Source organism: Babylonia areolata, chromosome 13, assembly GCF_041734735.1.
Source record: "Babylonia areolata isolate BAREFJ2019XMU chromosome 13, ASM4173473v1, whole genome shotgun sequence".
Taxonomy (NCBI): domain Eukaryota; kingdom Metazoa; phylum Mollusca; class Gastropoda; order Neogastropoda; family Buccinidae; genus Babylonia; species Babylonia areolata.
In genome coordinates this window covers 6,016,814-6,035,191 of record NC_134888.1, presented here as the reverse complement: position 1 = coordinate 6,035,191, position 18,378 = coordinate 6,016,814, and the positions used below count along the sequence as shown (strand labels likewise).

The window sequence follows — 18,378 nt, the reverse complement described above, 5'->3', positions numbered from 1 at the left end:
AAAAACACCACGCCCCAAAACACAACAACAACGTGGTATGGACTCACATTGTCGGCCGAAACAGCACCACAGGCATCCATACTCGTCTTCAGAGACAGCAGATGCGATGTTTTGTGTTGGTTTCTCTCGCTTCCTTCCTTCCCCGGGTCTATGCGTTCACCCCTTCCGCTGGAGTTAATTCAGTTTAACGACCCACTGGCTTGAAGTCACGTTGTTCAGGGCAACACCCCATGCTGGTGTTGTGGAGGTTGTGTTGTTCGAGGGGGTGAGTCCTCGACAGCTCCTTCCTTCATTCCTTCCTTCCTTCACACTGCCGGCCGAAACAACACCACGGGCATCCACACTCCGTCTTCAGAGAGGCCAGATCCGATGTTTCGTGTTGGTTTCCTCTCGTTTCCTTCATTCACTGTTTATCCCTTCCTTCTCCTTGTCTGCATTCACTCCCTGGACATCTCTTTCCTTCCTTCCTTCCTTCCTGTTTACCCCCCCCCCCAACCCCCTTGTCTGCATTCACTCCAGTCTATATAAGAAGATAAGTTTAATATAAGAACGGGGGTCGTTCATCAGCCTATACGAAGGCTGGACATTGACCACTCGTTCTCTCTCTCTCTCCCTGTGGACTGTGTTCACTATAAGCTGAACTATCGTTACTGACATCTGTGGAAAGATGATATGGGAGGGGGGGGGGGTGTGGGGGGGGGGCGTTGTGGTCAGAGTGAGGGTGGGGGTGTTGGGGAAGGTGGTGGTGGGTGGAGTGGGGTTTGAAGAATGTGGGGAGGTGTTGGGGGGAGGTGTGGGCAGGAGGAAAGGTGGACAGGGGAAGGTGCTGGTGGGTGGACGTGGGGGTTTGAAGATTGTGAGAAGGTGTGCGGAGAGGTGGTGATGAGGGGGAGTGGGGACGGTGGTGGTGGGTGCTAGGGAGGTGCGGAAGGGGGAGGGAAGGAAGTCAAACAATCTAAATTGTCTATAAAAAAAAAAAAAAATAAAAAAAAAAGGACGAAAACGGAGTGAAATCCATCTATCACCTTGTTCCTACAATCCCATTCCAAAACACCAGAACCATCTCTGATGAAGCAGGGGTTGCACTCAGGAGGAGGTGGGTGGATGGGGCGGGGGTGTAGTGTGGATTGGGGGCCTGGGGGAAAGGGGGGGGGGGGGGAAATGAGGAGTCCGTGAAAGTACTGGGAAGAAAAAAAAGTTGGGAGTCTTCTTCCAGTATGTCGCGGTTCTGTCTCTCCCTCTCTCTCTTTGTCTCGGTGCTGACAAACACGAAACCGACTGATGTTTCTTTATAATCCAGTCCTCACACAACGCTGTGTCACTGCTATGAAAAAAAAACAACACAACCTCACCCCACATACAACAAAGAAAATAAACAAACAAAAATCAAACAAACAAATACGCCGCGCCACCGCCACTGCCCAGAAAAGAAGAAAAAAGAAAAGAAAAAGAAATTCCTCGCTTTTCTTTCTTTTTCCTTTACGCGCTCCTCCTCTGCTCGCGACGAGACATCAGCCGGTGCACGTGCGGCGCGCGGTCTCTCTTCTGCTGCAGGCGTCGGATCCTCCTCTGCTGCTGCTTCTGCTTCTTCTGCTGCTGGTCCAGGGGCACCAGGTTGCGGCGCCGCTTCTTGAGGTGGAGGCGGTCCAGCTTCTGCTGCTTCTTCAGGCGCCGGACGGCCCGGGACAGGGACTTGGTGACACTGGCGTAGGTGGACACGCGGGCCGTGTAGCGGCTGGCGAAGTCCTGCTGCTCCTTGGAGGTGAAGGTCACCCAGCTGGAGCGGCCCTTGTGGATCTCCGACTGCAGCGCCGTCAGCTTCCGCCTCAGCTCGCGCACCCGGCGACACATCTTGCTGCGGTCACCGCGACACTGGAATGGAGAGAGGGATAATAATAATGGATACTTATATAGCACACTATCCAGAAATCTGCTCTTGGTGCTTTACAAAAACGCTTTTGTTAACATAAAACATTATATCTATGTTACATACACACACCAAAATGTGACTACACACACACACACACACACACACACACTGCATACATACATTTTAACTCACTCAGTACGGCCAGCCTTCTCTTCTCCTCTACACAGACCCTTCGGATGTCCAGTGGGTGCCTCAATGACGCAACCTTTAGCTTCCGTCGTCAGAATTGTGGTATTCTTTGTCAACATTCACCTCTTCAGTATAAGAGCCTTCCGCTTGTAATATTTTGATGGTGGTAATTGGGGTGAAACGCTGTTAACGTCGTCTCTTTCGCCGTTCGTATGGAGAGAGTTAACATACATGTGTATCTAACAGCTACCCTAACACATACGCACACATAGGCAGGCACAAACTTACATAAACACACGCACACACAATACACATTCATATGCATGCATGTAGTTATGTACACATACATATGTATACACACATAGTCAAGCACAGCTAACGCAAAGGAAGTGGACCTGCCACAATTGAACTTATTGCTGAGGGAAAAGGTGAGTTCTGAGACGAGATTTAAAAGCTGCGAGGGAATCAGAATAACGGAGGTTATCAGGGAGCTTGTTCCACGTCTTTGGAATACACAGAAGTGTAATGATGCAATGCGGTGAAATGCAGTATAACATAGTACAGTGCAATACAATGCAATACAATTGTAATCACAATGCAATGTAATACAATTGTAATCACAATGCAATGTTATACAATTTAACACGGTACAACGTTACGCAACACACAACAAAGCAATACAACACAAAACAATTCTATATATTACAATACAATCAATACACTACAACACAACATAATTCAATACATCCTTATTCATCCACCCGTAAATCAGCAGGCACTCAGCATCGTTGACAACAATGACAAATGCATTCGGATCTCATGTCATTTTTCTGTTCTTAATCTTACAAACTGACAGAATAAAATGACTGGGCGATAGATTAAAGTGAGAAAGAAAGAGATGACAGTCCAAGACAGCAAGCAGTGGAGAGAGAGAGAGAAGACCTCAGACGCTGGCGGTGGTGACTCCAGCAAAAATTAATGACCGAGAACGGAAGAGAACGGAATGTTTCCACTTCTTCTCCTTCTTCTGCGTTCACTCGTATGCACACGAGTGGGCTTTAACGTGTATGACCGTTTTTACCCCGCCATGTAGGCAGCCATACTCCGTTTTCGGGGGTGTGCATGGTGGGTATGCTCTTGCTTCCATAACCCACCGAACGCTGACATGGATTACAGGATCTTTAACGTGCGTATTTGATCTTCTGCTTGCATATACACACGAAGGGGGTTCAGGCACTAGCAGGTCTGCACATATGTTGACCTGGGAGATCGTAAAAATCTCCACCCTTTACCCACCAGGCGCCGTCACCGTGATTCGAACCTGGGACCCTCAGATTGACAGTCCAACGCTTTAACCACTCGGCTATTGCGCCCGTCGAATGCTTCCACTGACTCATGCGTCCAACGACAAGAGAGCATCTAAGCCTAAAAGTAGACAAAAGATCAAGAGACTGTGATTCCAGTGTCAGACTGCTGCCTGGGAAAGCAGGTCATCTGACAATGCTGCTGGCCACCGCTGCGAACAGCAAGTGGACCATCGCTGTGAGAACACTACACTGACGCCTTGAAGACTCGACCTTGAGGGCGCAACACGATATGACGTGGGAACGATTCGAGTCACAGTCTTCAAGCTGAAGAGCTGCTGTTGTTCTCAGAAAAACTGATTCTATCACTTTAAAAAAAAAATTTGTTTCATCTTTTTTATGTATATAGTTTAGTGCTACCACACTACACTCTAGAGTTTTTTGGAAAATTCCAGTCAACACCTGCAAACAGCCAGAAAGACAGCCAGACAGAGACATAAAGACATACATACATACATACAGATAAACAGCCAGCCAGCCAGAAAGACAGACAAGGGTTTGATAAGAAACAAACGGAGAACGTACCCGTTTAGCGGTTTTCTTGGCGATGCCAATGGACACCCGCAGTGAGACTTCCAACATGGATGTCGCTTCCCACGTCAGGGGACTGGAGATACGGTATGCTGTAGACACACACACACACACACACACACACACATTGAATCAAACATTCAGTCTCTTCATGGACGCACACACTGATATCAAGCCTTCATTACGTCAGCTTCCACTACTCGCTGACAAAAAAACAAACAAATAAAAATCATTGTTGTCATGGTAATGGTCGACCATTGTCTTCATCATCATCATCGTCGTCGTCGTCATTATCGCTGTCATCATCATCATCGTCGTCGTCGTCGTTATTATCATAGTCGTCGTCGTCATCATAATCATCGTCGTCGTTGACACCATCATCGTTGTTATCATTATCGTCGTCATCGTTACCATTATCATTATCATCGTTATCGTTGTCGTCATCATCATCATCGACGACGGCGTTAACATCATCATCATCATCATTATCGACGTCGTTATCATCATCATCATCATCATGAACGTCATTATCATCGGGGGCTATCATCTCCATCGTCCTCAGTGATAAGGTGCAGTGCGAGGTGAACAGTGCACACATCATCATCATCATCATCATTATCGACGTCGTTATCATCATCATCATCATCATCATGGACGACATTATCATCGGGGGCTATCATCTCCATCGTCCTGTGTGATAAAGAGCAGTGCGAGGTGAACAGTGCACACACACACAGGAGGTCCGCTGTGCAGTACTGAACGTGCGCCAAGTGGCTGACAACATCAACATGGGGGCTGGTGCTTTATCACTCTCTCTCACACACACATTCTGCTAATTCACCTCCACTCTCTCACCTCTCCTCTCTCTCTCTCTTTGCATCCCTGCCCCCGCCTCTCTCTCAAACACTGGTAATTCAAGCCCCCCCCCAGCCCCCTCCCCCATATCTCTCTCCCTCTCTCTCTCTCAGACACACCGCAAATTCTTGCCTTCCCCTCTCTCTCCCTCCCTCTCTCTCTCTCTCTCTCAGACACACCGCAAATTCATGCCCCCCCCCTCTCTCCCCCTCTCTCTCTCAGACACGCCGTTAATTAATGCCTCCCCCCTCCCTCTCTCTCTCTCCAACTCTCTCTCTCTCAGACACATTTCGCTAAACAAACACACACACACACAAAACACGAACTTAATTATCTAACGCTTCTCATAAACGTCCTTTCTTTGCGCAGACAAATGTACATCTCTATTACAGACACAGACACAGACACACAAGAGCATGACATACCCAAGAACGCCGTAAAAAAACAACCAACCCAGAAAAACAACAACAAAAGAACCACCCTGTCCTACTAACGTACAGCAATCCACCCCCGCCCAACCGCCTCCCCTACCCCCACCCAACCCTACTGACAACCATGAGGTAGGCCCCACGAATTAGCAGCAGACCTAATCCACTTCCACCACCATCAATCTCTCTGCCAACCAGAAAGAACTATGTGTCTGATTGGTACCGACATCACTCGGCAAGCTGTATGCAGCGGTGCCAACTGGCGCGCGCGACCAGACACACACACACACACACACACACACACACACACCCGAGCAATGAAGTGGATGAAGTTTATGAACCCTCGACAACTCTACCTCCCTTAAGACTTCTCTCTTTCTCTCTCTCTCTCTCTCTCTCTCACAGACGCACACACACCCCGCGCCCCCTGCATACACACACCCACACACCCAACCACTTACACACACGCCAAAAACACAGTCACCCACTACCCACACATCCATCCACCACCACCCTCCTTGCCTCCCCTCCACCCGTCCCCACCCCAACAAGAAACTCACATCGTCCTGGCCACAAAACGGAGAGACGTTGGCAGTCAGCTCCATCCACTCCCAGGCCTCCACCCCCCTCGACACATCCCCCCAAAACCTACACCCACCCACCACCCACTTGCTCCCCCTGCCCACCTCCACCCCCTCCAAACCGCTCACACTGTTCTTTCCTGGGCACAAAAGGAACAGCTGGTATCCCCCCCCACTCGCAACCACGGCTAATCACCCCAAAATCCACACCCATCCACCCACCACCTACACGCTCCCCCTCCCCACCCATACTCCCTAAAAAAATCAAACCCACCCATACTAGTAGGGGGCATTAAGTCCGAAAAACAGGTGAAAGCTGCACTTCATGATAAAAACATTCTGTTTGGTTTTTCTTATTCCTTATTCATTTGTGGTTCATTTAAGCAAGGGATCCACCTTATCACTGCACCGGAAGTGGGTGTGGTCAGCGTCTAAAGTAGGTCACTGAGTTCAAAACAAATGACACTTATTTTCTCGGTTATTTCGTTTTCTTACCCAATTTCACACGTGGAAATGTCCAGAATGTGGCCTCCGAATGTTAATTATACTATTATGTACTTGCTATGATATGCAAATGTCTTCAGGAGTGTTTCGTGACAAAAATAATAAAGATAAAATAAAAATAGAAAATAGGTCACAGTGTCAGTGATGCTAACTGGTCGTTGTTTAATCTCAATGTGCACTGTTATGTTGCTCATACATTTTAAAGAACATGTACATATTTTTCATCTTTCTCTGGGCTACTTGTCCCCTAAACAAAATATTTTTAAAAACAAAACAAAAAAACAACAACAAACAAAATAAAAACAAAAACAAAAAAAAACAAAAACAAAAAAAGAAGGGGGAGGGGAAAAAAGATGTGTCTAGATCTTTGGGTGCCGTTTATGATAGCAACTAAGCCTCTTTTTGAATTTCTTCTGCCATGAGTTGATATTTTGCAAAGTACTTCAGTCTCTTAAGATATGACATTGATGATACTGATATAGCAGCTCAACAATCACCTTTGTTTCAACAATCTCATCCACCCATTTCAGTCTGCCTATCGTGCTGACCACAGCACCGAAACCACTCTCCTCCACATCCTGAATAACCTACTGCTAGCGTCCGACTCAGGACAGATCTCCCTTCTCACTCTTCTCGACTTGTCAGCTGCCTTTGACACGATAGACCATTCAATCCTTCTTTCCCGTCTTCATTTTACATTTGGTATCAACGGCACTGTTCTAAACTGGTTCAAATCTTATCTCACTGATCGATTCCAGTCTGTCATTGTTGATCATTTCCAGTCTGAACCCGTTAAAATTGAACATGGAGTCCCACAGGGATCTGTTTTAGGCCCAGTGCTCTTCACACTGTACACTGCTCCTCTCGCTGAAATTATCAACCGCCATAATGTCAGTCATCATTCTTATGCTGATGACACTCAACCCCAGAAAGTGATACACCTGAAAAACTGTTGTCGCTCTTGCAAGAAACATCCAACTGCTTCCTGGACATTCAAAATTGGATGACTCTAAATAAGTTACAATTGAACGCGGACAAAACTGAAGCAATGATCATAGGAACTAAACAAAAACTCTCTTCCATTACAACTAATACAATCAAACTTGGCAGTACATCCATCCCTCTGTCCAGTTCAGTCAGGAACCTCGGCGTTGTCCTTGACAACACACTGTCCATGCAAACATTTATCAATCAGACATGTCAATCCTGCTGCTGTCAAATGCGGCGCATCAGTTCCATCCGGAAATATCTGTCCATTGACGCAACATCTAGACTTGTCGTTTCTCTCATTCTCTCTCGCCTTGACTACTGTAACTCTCTATTGTCTGGTTTGCCTGCTTCATCCATTCAGTCCCTTCAGCGCATACAAAATTCTGCTGCCCGACTCGTCCTCAGAAAGAAAAGATCTGAGCACATCACTCCTCTTTTGCAACATCTCCACTGGCTCCCTGTCTCACACCGAATAAAGTACAAGATCAGCACTCTATGCTACAAATGTATTCACAAATCAGCCCCTTCCTATCTCTGTGGCTGCCTTCACCTCTACACTCCATCTCGCTCACTACGATCAGCTTCGGATCCACTCCACTTACACATACCCAGATTCAAACTCTCGACTGTTGGCCGCCGTTCTTTCTCTGTCTCTGGACCTTGCAATTGGAATGAACTTCCTCTTTCGCTTCGTCAAGTCTCCACACTCAGCTCTTTCAAGTCTGGCCTTAAAACCCACCTCTTCCCAAAATAGCCTCCCTTCCCTGCCTCTTCCTTGTCTTTAGTTTCTCCAGTTTTAGAGTTATGCGTGCGTGACAATGACTGGTGCGAAAGCGCTTAGATTTGTCTCTGCACAAGATTCAGCGCTATATAAGTACCATTATTATTATTATTATTATTTATATACTTGTAATTAAAGAAAATCAATCGTAAATCTGTGAATGTAAGTATAATCAAGGTCGACCAGCTCTGCCAATTTCCAGAGGCACCACACGCTTGTCTAAAACATTTTTGCTTGGGTACGTTTTTAATTCATATCAAGCATTCACCAAAAACTGCAAACATATACGCTCAATTCACTTGTTTTGCCTTTCTTTCAGCACTGACAGACAATATCGTACTTACTAGATTCAATGTGGAGAAGAATGATTGTAGAATAGTAAAATCCTTCTCATTCTCATAAGGGTAAAGAGTGCTTCCAAGGAAGGGTGGTGGGTCTTGTCGCTGATGCCTGACTGCCTTCTGTCCTGCAGTCCTTTACAGCAGTCCGATGTGGGAGGATAAGGAGAAATTTTAATATAACGTTGCGCACACTGGTGACTGTAATTTCACATTTCACTTTTTTTCTTGCCCAGGGCATACACAGGTTGGTCCAATGACTCCATGCTGCCCTGGATGCTCCACCGCAGGCTGCACGACGTCCATTACATGTTTTGTCATTGCGATTCAGTGCACATTTTCTGATAGCATGGCCAATGTTGCTAGTATGTCTGTCCAGATACTCATGACGTGCAGCATGGAAGTCTGACCAGGAAAGTGTACCAGTGGCGATCTCATGTTCATCTTCAATGACACCTTTGCAGTGACTTACTTATTTGATTTTTGCCTCTTGACTCCTTCTGGACCATAGGGATGCAACAGTACTCCAGCGGACTCGGTTTTTGGCTGCTCTCTTCAGCCGGGCTTATGTCCATCCGGCTGTGCCTTCATCTCATCCTCCAAGCTTCTTTTCCAGGTCTGCTTTGGTCAACCCGCTTGCCTCCTGTCTTGTGGTGTCGTCTGGAGGCTTTCGAAGGGTATTGCTATCCAGCCCCATTTCCTCTTCCTGATCTCCTCACTCATGGGCACCTGGTTGGTTCTTCTCCAGAGGCAGGCATTTGATACTGTCTCTGGTCATCTGATCATTTGAAATACGGTGCAGGCATCTATTCATGAAGGCCAGTCGTTTGCTTGTGTTCGTCTTGGTTGTTCGCCATGTTTCAGAGCCACACGAGAGGACCCCTTAACGTTGATGTTGAAGATCCTCAGTTTGGTGTGAGTGGAAAGAGATATAGAGTTCCAAATTGGCCGCAGGGTGTTGAAGGCATGCCTCGCTTAGTTGATGCGGTTCTTGATGTCTTCATCTGCCCCTCCGTCCTTGCTCACTACGCTGTCACCTTTGCAGTGCACCAACCATTCACTTTCAGTGTTGCGCGTCTTGCTTTCAAGTCTGACGGCTGGTTTTGCACTGACGGTACATGGTGGTATTTAGGCATCTTTGGAGGTCAGAGCAACTGGATGCACTTTTGTGTAGGTGACAGAGAGGGGGGTGGGGGGCATTATTTCCATTCTGGCTGACACCGATTGCTGAACTAGGGGTGTGAAGTGCATAATTGCATCTGCGTCTTCATGCTTATTCTGCATCAAATATCCCATGGAAGGTGTCTCCCGCTGTTGTCAATCTTGAGATGTGGTCAATTTTGTCGACCGCTCCAACTATGTAAATGTTTGTCATCATTCTTGGCGGAAGAACTACACCGTCTGTTTCAAATTTTTGCTATACACTGTTTGCAATATCTGTTGACATAGACAACACACGCTTGTATGAGATTCCAAAGCCAAGGCATGAAGGATTTCAACCAGCCCTAGCTTTCTTGTCTGACAGTGAACTTTAAGGCTAGTAGATTAGGAATGATGTCTGTGTCCTGTTGCGCTGCATATGTGATGTTGCTTTTAATTATTTTTTGCATTTATATGCAATTATCTGTGATATACTGACAACAGTTTGAATCTGGTGTGGAGTGGTTAATTCTTCAATGGAATCTGGCCCACTGGTTATCATGCTGATGGGCGCCTTTAAGGTGAAATGTATACAATTTTCTTGACATTCTGTGGATGAATTTGCCATTGAATGAACTATCTGGCTACAACAGATCACTTCTTATCAGCTCAGCGGTTTTTGCAAGATGTGAGGCTTCTGAATCATAACTGCGTGTTTCTTGATGGTGTCACCGAGGTTTTTGTCAAACATTAGGACACTTCTCTGCTTTGTAAAGTGGCAATGGGGTCTGGAAGAGCTGTGCGAAGTTTATGTTTGATACGTGATGAATGCACTTCAGTTTGCTCGATTCCTGATTGTGCCAGTCCATACGTGTATATTCTACACAAGTGAGACATATCATCGTTCATGTCTTTATTTTTCTCTCGTGAGTTTGCATTTGACAGATTGTCAGCACGTCTATAGAGTTAAATGAGCATGTGTATGGTACACATCTATTGTTACCATGTCCCCTGAAGCAAATTTAACTAAAAGACGTCTATCCTGAAGCTCTTCTGCACAGTTTCTCATCTTGTAATCAAGTCCTAAGTCCAGCTCCTTGCAGTATACCCTCATCACTGTTTAAAAAAAATGCATTAATTTATTCGCATGAATACCAAACAGGTTTCTTGTTTTCACAGGACTAGCACTGGATTTGAAATTCTTATATATATATATATATGCTCCCAGTCTCCTTTTAGAGGTTGTCCCTGCTTTCCTCTGTTCTACATCTCTTCTGCCAGAAACGTTGCTTCATATCCATCTCCTTCATCAAACAAAGACAGATCAACAGAATTGGGCAATGTCCTTATCTTTTAAAATCAGCAAAGGTTTCAGTAACATAGGCGTAACCAGCACATTCTCGCTTGGTTGGGCAGATCAAAGTTTCTTGTAATGCTGTTTGACATAACACACAAAGATTCCATTTGATTTCCACCACGTCTTCAGTCATCGACTTGGACTGTGGCGGATCACAGCAACCACATACTTGTCTGCATTGACATGACATAACTCTCTCTGAGAACAAAGCAAGACAGTTGTGGCGAGCTCATTTCTTTAAGTTTCAATTTCACATTGTTCAGAACCCTGTCGACTGTGAAGGCCTCTTCAGGGCTATATGCTCTAATCATACGAAAAAATCAATTTAACCATACTTCCTTACAGAATATGCAATCTGCAGGGCTGTCAATAGCTACCATTAAGTCCGTAAATTAATTAGCTTATTTTGTCTTGTACAAACAAAACAATCTCTTTTTAATTTTCTTCTTCTTCTCTCTCTCTCTCTCTCTCTCTCTCTCTCTCTCTCTCTCTTTCTCTCTGTGTCATTCTTTCTTTCGTTATTTATTCATTTATCTATTTATTATTTATTTATTCACTCATTTTGTAAACTGTACAGTTACAGTTATATAATACTTTCATCTAAAAATTAAACGCAATAGCAATACCCTATTGTTGATTACCACACTTCAATAGCAGATTTTTTTTTTTTTAATGATTTTTTTTTTAATTTAAAAAGAAAGAAAGAAAAAGGCATAACACTTTCGTTTTAAAAATCTAACTTTTGTCGCTAAGGATTGCCGTACTTCAGTTTCTGGTCTGCCATGGGCGATGAGAACAACCAAACCAGCGCAGTGCGCGCTAAGCGCCAGTCTCTGAAATAGGGAAGGTGCTGACAGCTGCGGGTCAGGCCGGGGTCACGCCACATCCCGCCTTGCTAAATACTATGGTGTCCCATTCGCGTGTGAGTGGTATAAATGGTCTTCGTAATTAATTTTAATTAATTTTTACGCTTGCCACAAGCCACTGGAAAAGTGGATCCCTCGCTTAATGGGTTCATTAGGACTTATTGTACATGTATGTCAATTATTATGTTTTTATCACAAAGTGCAGGATTTATATTTAATGCCCCCTACTATACTGTCCTTTCCTGCCTACAAAAGGAACAGCTGGTATCCACCCCCCGGCCCCCCACCCCCGACAAACACCCCAAAATCCACACTCATCCACCCACCTACCAACACGCTCCCCCTCCACACCCACACTCCCTCAAAAAACACCCATACTGTTCTTTCCTGCCCACAAAAGGAACAGCTGGTATCCATCCCCTCCAACCCCAAACCCAGACACACCCCCAAAATCCACAACCCATCCACCCACCACCTACACGCTCCCCCTTCCCACCCACACTCCCTCAGAAAACTACCCATACTGCTGTCCTTTCCTGCTCACAAAAGGAACAGCTGGTATCCATCCCCCCTCCAACCCCAAACCCAGACACACACCCCAAAATCCACAACCCATCCACCCACCCACCTACACACTCCTTCGTCACCCCCTATACCTCCCCAAAACAACAAGAAACAACAACAACAACATCCCCCCTCCCCACCCATACTCCCTAAAAAAAACAACACCCATACTGTCCTTTCCTGCCTACAACAGGAACAGCTGGTATCCACCCCCCCAACCCCATACCCAGACAAACACCCCAAAATCCACACCAATCCACCCACCACCGACACGCTCCCCCTACCCACCCACACTCCCTCAAAAACACCCATACTGTTCTTTCCTGCTCACAAAAGGAACAGCTGGTATCCACCCCAGCTAACCCCCACCCCAGACCCCCCCAAAAAAAATCCACACCCACCCACCCACACGCTCCCCCTCCCCACCCACACTCCCTCAAAAAACACCCATACTGTCCTTTCCTGCTCACAAAAGGAACAGCTGGTATACCCCCACCCCCACCCCAACCCAGACAAACACCCCCAAATCCACACCCATCCACCCACCACCGACACGCTCCCCCTACCCACACACACTCCATCAAAAAACACCCACACTGTTCTTTCCTGCCCACAAAAGGAACAGCTGTTATCCACCCCAGACACACACCCCAAAATCCACACCCAGCCACCCACACGCTCCCCCTCCCCACCCACACTCCCTCAAAAAAACACCCATACTGCTGTCCTTTCCTGCTCCCAAAAGGAACAGCTGGTATCCACCCCAGCCAACCCCCACCCCAGACAAACACCCCAAAATCCACAACCCATCCACCCACCACCTACACGCTCCCCCTCCCCACCCACACTCCCTCAAAAAACACCCATACTGCTGTCCTTTCCTGCTCACAAAAGGAACAGCTGGTATCCATCCTCCCCAACCCCAAACCCAGACACACACCCCAAAATCCACAACCCATCCACCCACCCACCTACACACTCCTTCGTCACCCCCTATACCTCCCCAAAACAACAAGAAATAACAACAACAACAACAACAAACAAGAGAGGCAAGGCCTTCAAGACTCACTTGTGATAAATTAAGTCCCCTAGCATTAATTACAGAGTAATTTCCCTGTTTTACTATCTGCACCAAAACGTTTGCAAAATAAATAAAAATTCCATGCTTAACAAAAGAAGTTCCTGTTTGAACAAAAAATGATAATAATGACTCCTCTTGTTGTTGTGTCAGAATAAGAGGTCAAAGTGCCAAGTTTAGAGAATACAAAAAAATATAACAGTAAATGCAGTTTGCATATAATTAGGCTTCTTTTTTATTTATTTGTGCCCATCCCAGAGGTGCAATATTGTTTTAAACACGATGACTGGAAAGAACTGAATTTTTCCTATTTTTATGCCAAATTTGGTGTCAACTGACAAAGTATTTGCAGAGAAAATGTCAATGTTAAAGTTTACCACGGACACACAGACACACAGACACACGGACACACACACACACAGACAACCGAACACCGGGTTTAAACATAGACTCATTTTGTTTACACAAGTGAGTCAAAAAAACCCCCAAAACCCAGCAACAACACTCACACTGTCCCTTCCGGGGCACGAAGGGGAACAGCTGGTAGTTGAGGTGGGGTCGGATCCTGCCGGAGTCGATCAGCTTGCGCCGCTGGGTGATGACCACCTCGCGCAGCTCCACGTCCCGAACGGCTTTGCCCCAGTGCTGGTCGTCGTACTTGTTCAGTCGGTACGTCTCCTCTGTGGCTGTGGACAGACTCAGCACCTGCAAGGGAATGGAAGAAAGGAAGGAAGGATGGATCAGTGGAAGAAAGGAAGGAAGGATGAATGAATGGAAGGAAGGGAGGAAGGATGAATGAATGGAAGAAAGGAAGGAAGGATGAATGAATTTCAGTCGGTACGTCTCCTCTGTGGCTGTGGACAGACTCAGCACCTGCAAGGGAATGGAAGGAAGGAAGGAAGGATGAATGAATGGAAGAAAGGAAGGATGAATGAATTTCAGTCGGTACGTCTCCTCTGTGGCTGTGGACAGACTCAGCACCTGCAAGGGAATGGAAGAAAGGAAGGAAGGATGGATCAGTGGAAGAAAGGAAGGAAGGATGAATGAATGGAAGGAAGGGAGGAAGGATGAATGAATGGAAGAAAGGAAGGAAGGATGAATGAATTTCAGTCGGTACGTCTCCTCTGTGGCTGTGGACAGACTCAGCACCTGCAAGGGAATGGAAGAAAGGAAGGAAGGATGGATGAGTGGAAGAAAGGAAGGAAGGATGAATAAATGGAAGGAAGGGAGGAAGGATGAATGAATGGAAGAAAGGAAGGAAGGATGAATGAATGGAAGAAAGGGAGGAAGATGAATGAATGAATGGAAGGAAGGAAGGAAGGAAGGAAGGATGAATGAATGGAAGGAAGGAAGGATGAATGAATGGAAGGAAGGAAGGAAGAATGAATGGAAGAAAGGAAGGAAGGATGAATGAATTTCAGTCGGTACGTCTCCTCTGTGGCAGTGGACAGACTCAGCACCTGCAAGGGAATGGAAGGAAGGAAGGAAGGATGGATGAGTGGAAGAAAGGAAGGAAGGATGAATAAATGGAAGGAAGGGAGGAAGGATGAATGAAAGGAAGGAAGGAATATTTGAATGGAAGAAAGGAAGGAAGGATGGATGGATGAATGGAAGAAAGGAAGGAAGGATGAATGAATGGAAGGAAGGGAGGAAGGATGAATGAAAGGAAGGAAGGAATATTTGAATGGAAGGAAGGAAGGAAGGATGAATGAATGGAAGACAGGAAGACAGGAAGGAAGGAAGGAAGGAAGGAAGGAAGGATGAATGAATGGAAGAGAGGAAGGAAGGAAGGAAGGATGAATGAATGGAAGAAAGGAAGGAATGATGAATGAATTTCAGTCGGTACGTCTCCTCTGTGGCTGTGGACAGACTCAGCACCTGCAAGGGAATGGAAGAAAGGAAGGAAGGATGAATGGATGAAAGGAAGGAAGGATGAATGAATGGAAGGAAGGAAGGAAGGAAGGATGAGTGAATGAAAGAAAGGAAGGAAGGATGAATGAATGGAAGAAAGGAAGGATGAATGAATGGAAGAAAGGAAGGAAGATGAATGAATGGAAGAAAGGAAGGAAGATGAATGAAAGAAAGGAAGGAAGGAAGGATGAGTGAATGAAAGGAAGGATGAATGAATGAATGAATGGAAGGAAGGAAGGATGAATGAATGAAAGAAAGGATGAATGAATGGAAGGAAGGAAGGAAGGAAGGATGAATGAATGAATGAAAGAAAGGATGAATGAATGAAAGAAAGAACGGATGAATGAATGAATGGAAGAGAGGAAGGAAGGAAGGAAGAATGAATGGAAGAAAGGAAGGAAGGATGAATGGAAGAAAGGAAGGAATGATGAATAAATGGAAGAAAGGAAGGAAGGATGAATGAATGGAAGAAAGGAAGGAAGATGAATGAATGGAAGAAATGAAGGAAGGAAGGATGAATGGATGAAAGGAAGGAAGGATGAATGAATTTCAGTCGGTACGTCTCCTCTGTGACTGTGGACAGACTCAGTACCTGCAAGGGAATGGAAGAAAGGAAGGAAGGGAGGATGAATGAATGGAAGAAAGGAAGGAAGGAAGAATGAATGGAAGGAAGGAAGGAAGGATGAATGAATGGAAGAAAGGAAGATGAATGAATGGAAGGAAGGAAGGATAAATGAATGGAAGAAAGGAAGGAATGATGAATAAATTTCAGTCGGTACGTCTCCTCTGTGGCTGTGGACAGACTCAGCACCTGCAAGGGAATGGAAGAAAAAAAGGAAGGAGGGATGAATGAATGGCAGAAAGGAAGGAAGGAAGGATGAATGAATGGATGGAAGGAAGGAAGGATGAATGAATGGAAGAAAGGAAGGAAGGAAGGATGAATGAATGGAAGAAAGGAAGGAAGGATGAATGAATTTCAGTCGGTACGTCTCCCCTGTGGCTGTGGACAGACTCAGCACCTGCAAGGGAATGGAAGGAAGGAAGGAAGGATTAATGAATGGCAGAAAGGAAGGAAGGAAGGATGAATGAATGGAAGGAAGGAAGGATGAATAAGTGGAAGGAAGGAAGGAAGAATGGAAGAAAGAAAGGAAGGAAGGATGAATGAATGAGTAAATGAATAAATGGATATATTTTTTCCCCTTGCACAGGTTATATTTCTCCACAGAGAAACAAGCATCACAAAGTTGCTTTTTCATGAAAAAAAACACACACACATACAAGGAAAACAAACCTAACTACACATTTCACAGGTTCACATTACCCTGTGGTTCGAATATATAAGTCGAACAGAAAGAACATAGCATTATCGTGTGTGTTGAAAAAAAAGTTTTTATTTCTTCTATGACAGAAAAAAAACCCAAAAAACCCACCACCACCACAACAAAAAGAATGAATGAATCAACGAATATTTTTTCATCTTCCATAAAAAAAAGAAAGAAAAAGAATAAACGAATTCATGAATGATTTATTTCTTCTTTTATGAGAGTAAAAGACGAAAAGAATGAATTGATTAACGAATAATTCATTTCTTCTGTGAAAGTAAAAGATAAAATGAACGAACGAACTGATGAATATTCTATTTATTCTTGTTTGAAAGTAAAAAAAAAAAAAAAAGAGAGAAAAAAGAAGAACGAATAAATATTCTTCTTCTATCAAAGAAAATGAATGAATGATTCTTCTTATTTCTTCTTCTGTGAAAGAAAAAGAAAAAAAAGAAAGAATGAATGATTTATTTCTTCTAATATGAAAGAAAGAATTAATTTTTCCTTCTTTTAGTTCTACTTCTACTAATGGTGCTGCTGCTGCTGCTACTACTACAGCAACTTGATATATATATATATATATATATATATATATATATATATATATATATATATATATATATATATTATATATATATATATATATTATATATATATATATATATATATATATATATATATATATATAAGTGTGTGTGTGTGTGTGTGTGTGTGTTTGTACTTTTAGTTGTGATATCAACATTCGAAAAACAAGTTATCTCGATTCAACACTGTGTCAATGGAAGCCAAATGAAAACACTTTCCATTATAAAAAAAAAAAGACAAAACTGCATGGGGTGTGTATGAGTGTGTGTTTGTTTGGATTGTTTTCATTCAATTTCGCACCAACACTGAGCCAAACGGAAACGGAACACGTTCAGCAACCATCAGATATTCACCACCTGATAACATGTGCACTAATGTCGCGAGGACATGCAAGGTAATTGCCATTCATTTCTATACAATGGCAAAAAACAGGCCTCTCTCTCACAGACACACACACACACACACACACACACACAGACCCACTCTCTACGTGGTTTACACACTAACACAAACCTATATGCACGCATGCACGCACACGCATACACTCTTTCCCTCTCTCCCTCACACACACACACTAACACAAACACACACACTCACACACACTGTCTCTCTCTCTCTCTCTCTGACCCCACCCCTCTACACTATATCTATTTCCCTTCCCCTCAAGCCCACCTATTGCCCACATCCAACGCCCCCCCCCCCCCCACCCCCCAAACCCACTTTTCTGTGATGTAAGGGACAGGGCAGGGGGCGGGGAGGGGGGGGGCACGGGGGGGACTGTCACTGGCCCCTGTCAGCAGTGCAATTTTGCACGTGCACCCCGACACAGCATGGCCAGCTCAGCTTGCATTGACACAAGGCGAATTAAAATGGGGGAGAGGGTGAGGCGGTAAGGGGGGGGGGGGAGAGCAGTGTGAGAGACAGAGAAGGGAGGGGAGAGAGAGAGAGCGAGAGAGGAAGGGGTGAAAGAGAGAGAGGGGGGGTGGTGGAGAAAGTGAGAGAGAGACAGAAATAGAGAGGGGGGAGAAGGGGTGAAAGAGAGAGGGAGACAGAGAAAGAAAGACAGAAAGAGAGAGAGAGAGAGAGGGGTGGGGAATAAAGAGAGAGAGAAAGAGTGAGACAGA

At 45.0% G+C, this 18,378-nt stretch overlaps 1 protein-coding gene across 1 annotated transcript in view; it reads right to left on the bottom strand.

Annotated features, from left to right (window-relative positions):
- Window positions 1-715: 715 nt before the first annotated feature.
- Window positions 716-18,378, bottom strand: part of LOC143288804 (uncharacterized) — a 164,764-nt gene continuing 147,101 nt past the window's right edge. Inside the window, exons 6-8 of the mRNA XM_076597439.1 lie at window positions 13,946-14,141; window positions 3,949-4,046; window positions 716-1,872 (exon numbers count right to left, since the gene is read on the bottom strand). Of these exons, the coding sequence (XP_076453554.1) occupies window positions 1,480-1,872; window positions 3,949-4,046; window positions 13,946-14,141 (687 nt within the window). The 3' untranslated portion in view covers window positions 716-1,479. The remainder of the gene's footprint in view (window positions 1,873-3,948; window positions 4,047-13,945; window positions 14,142-18,378) is intronic.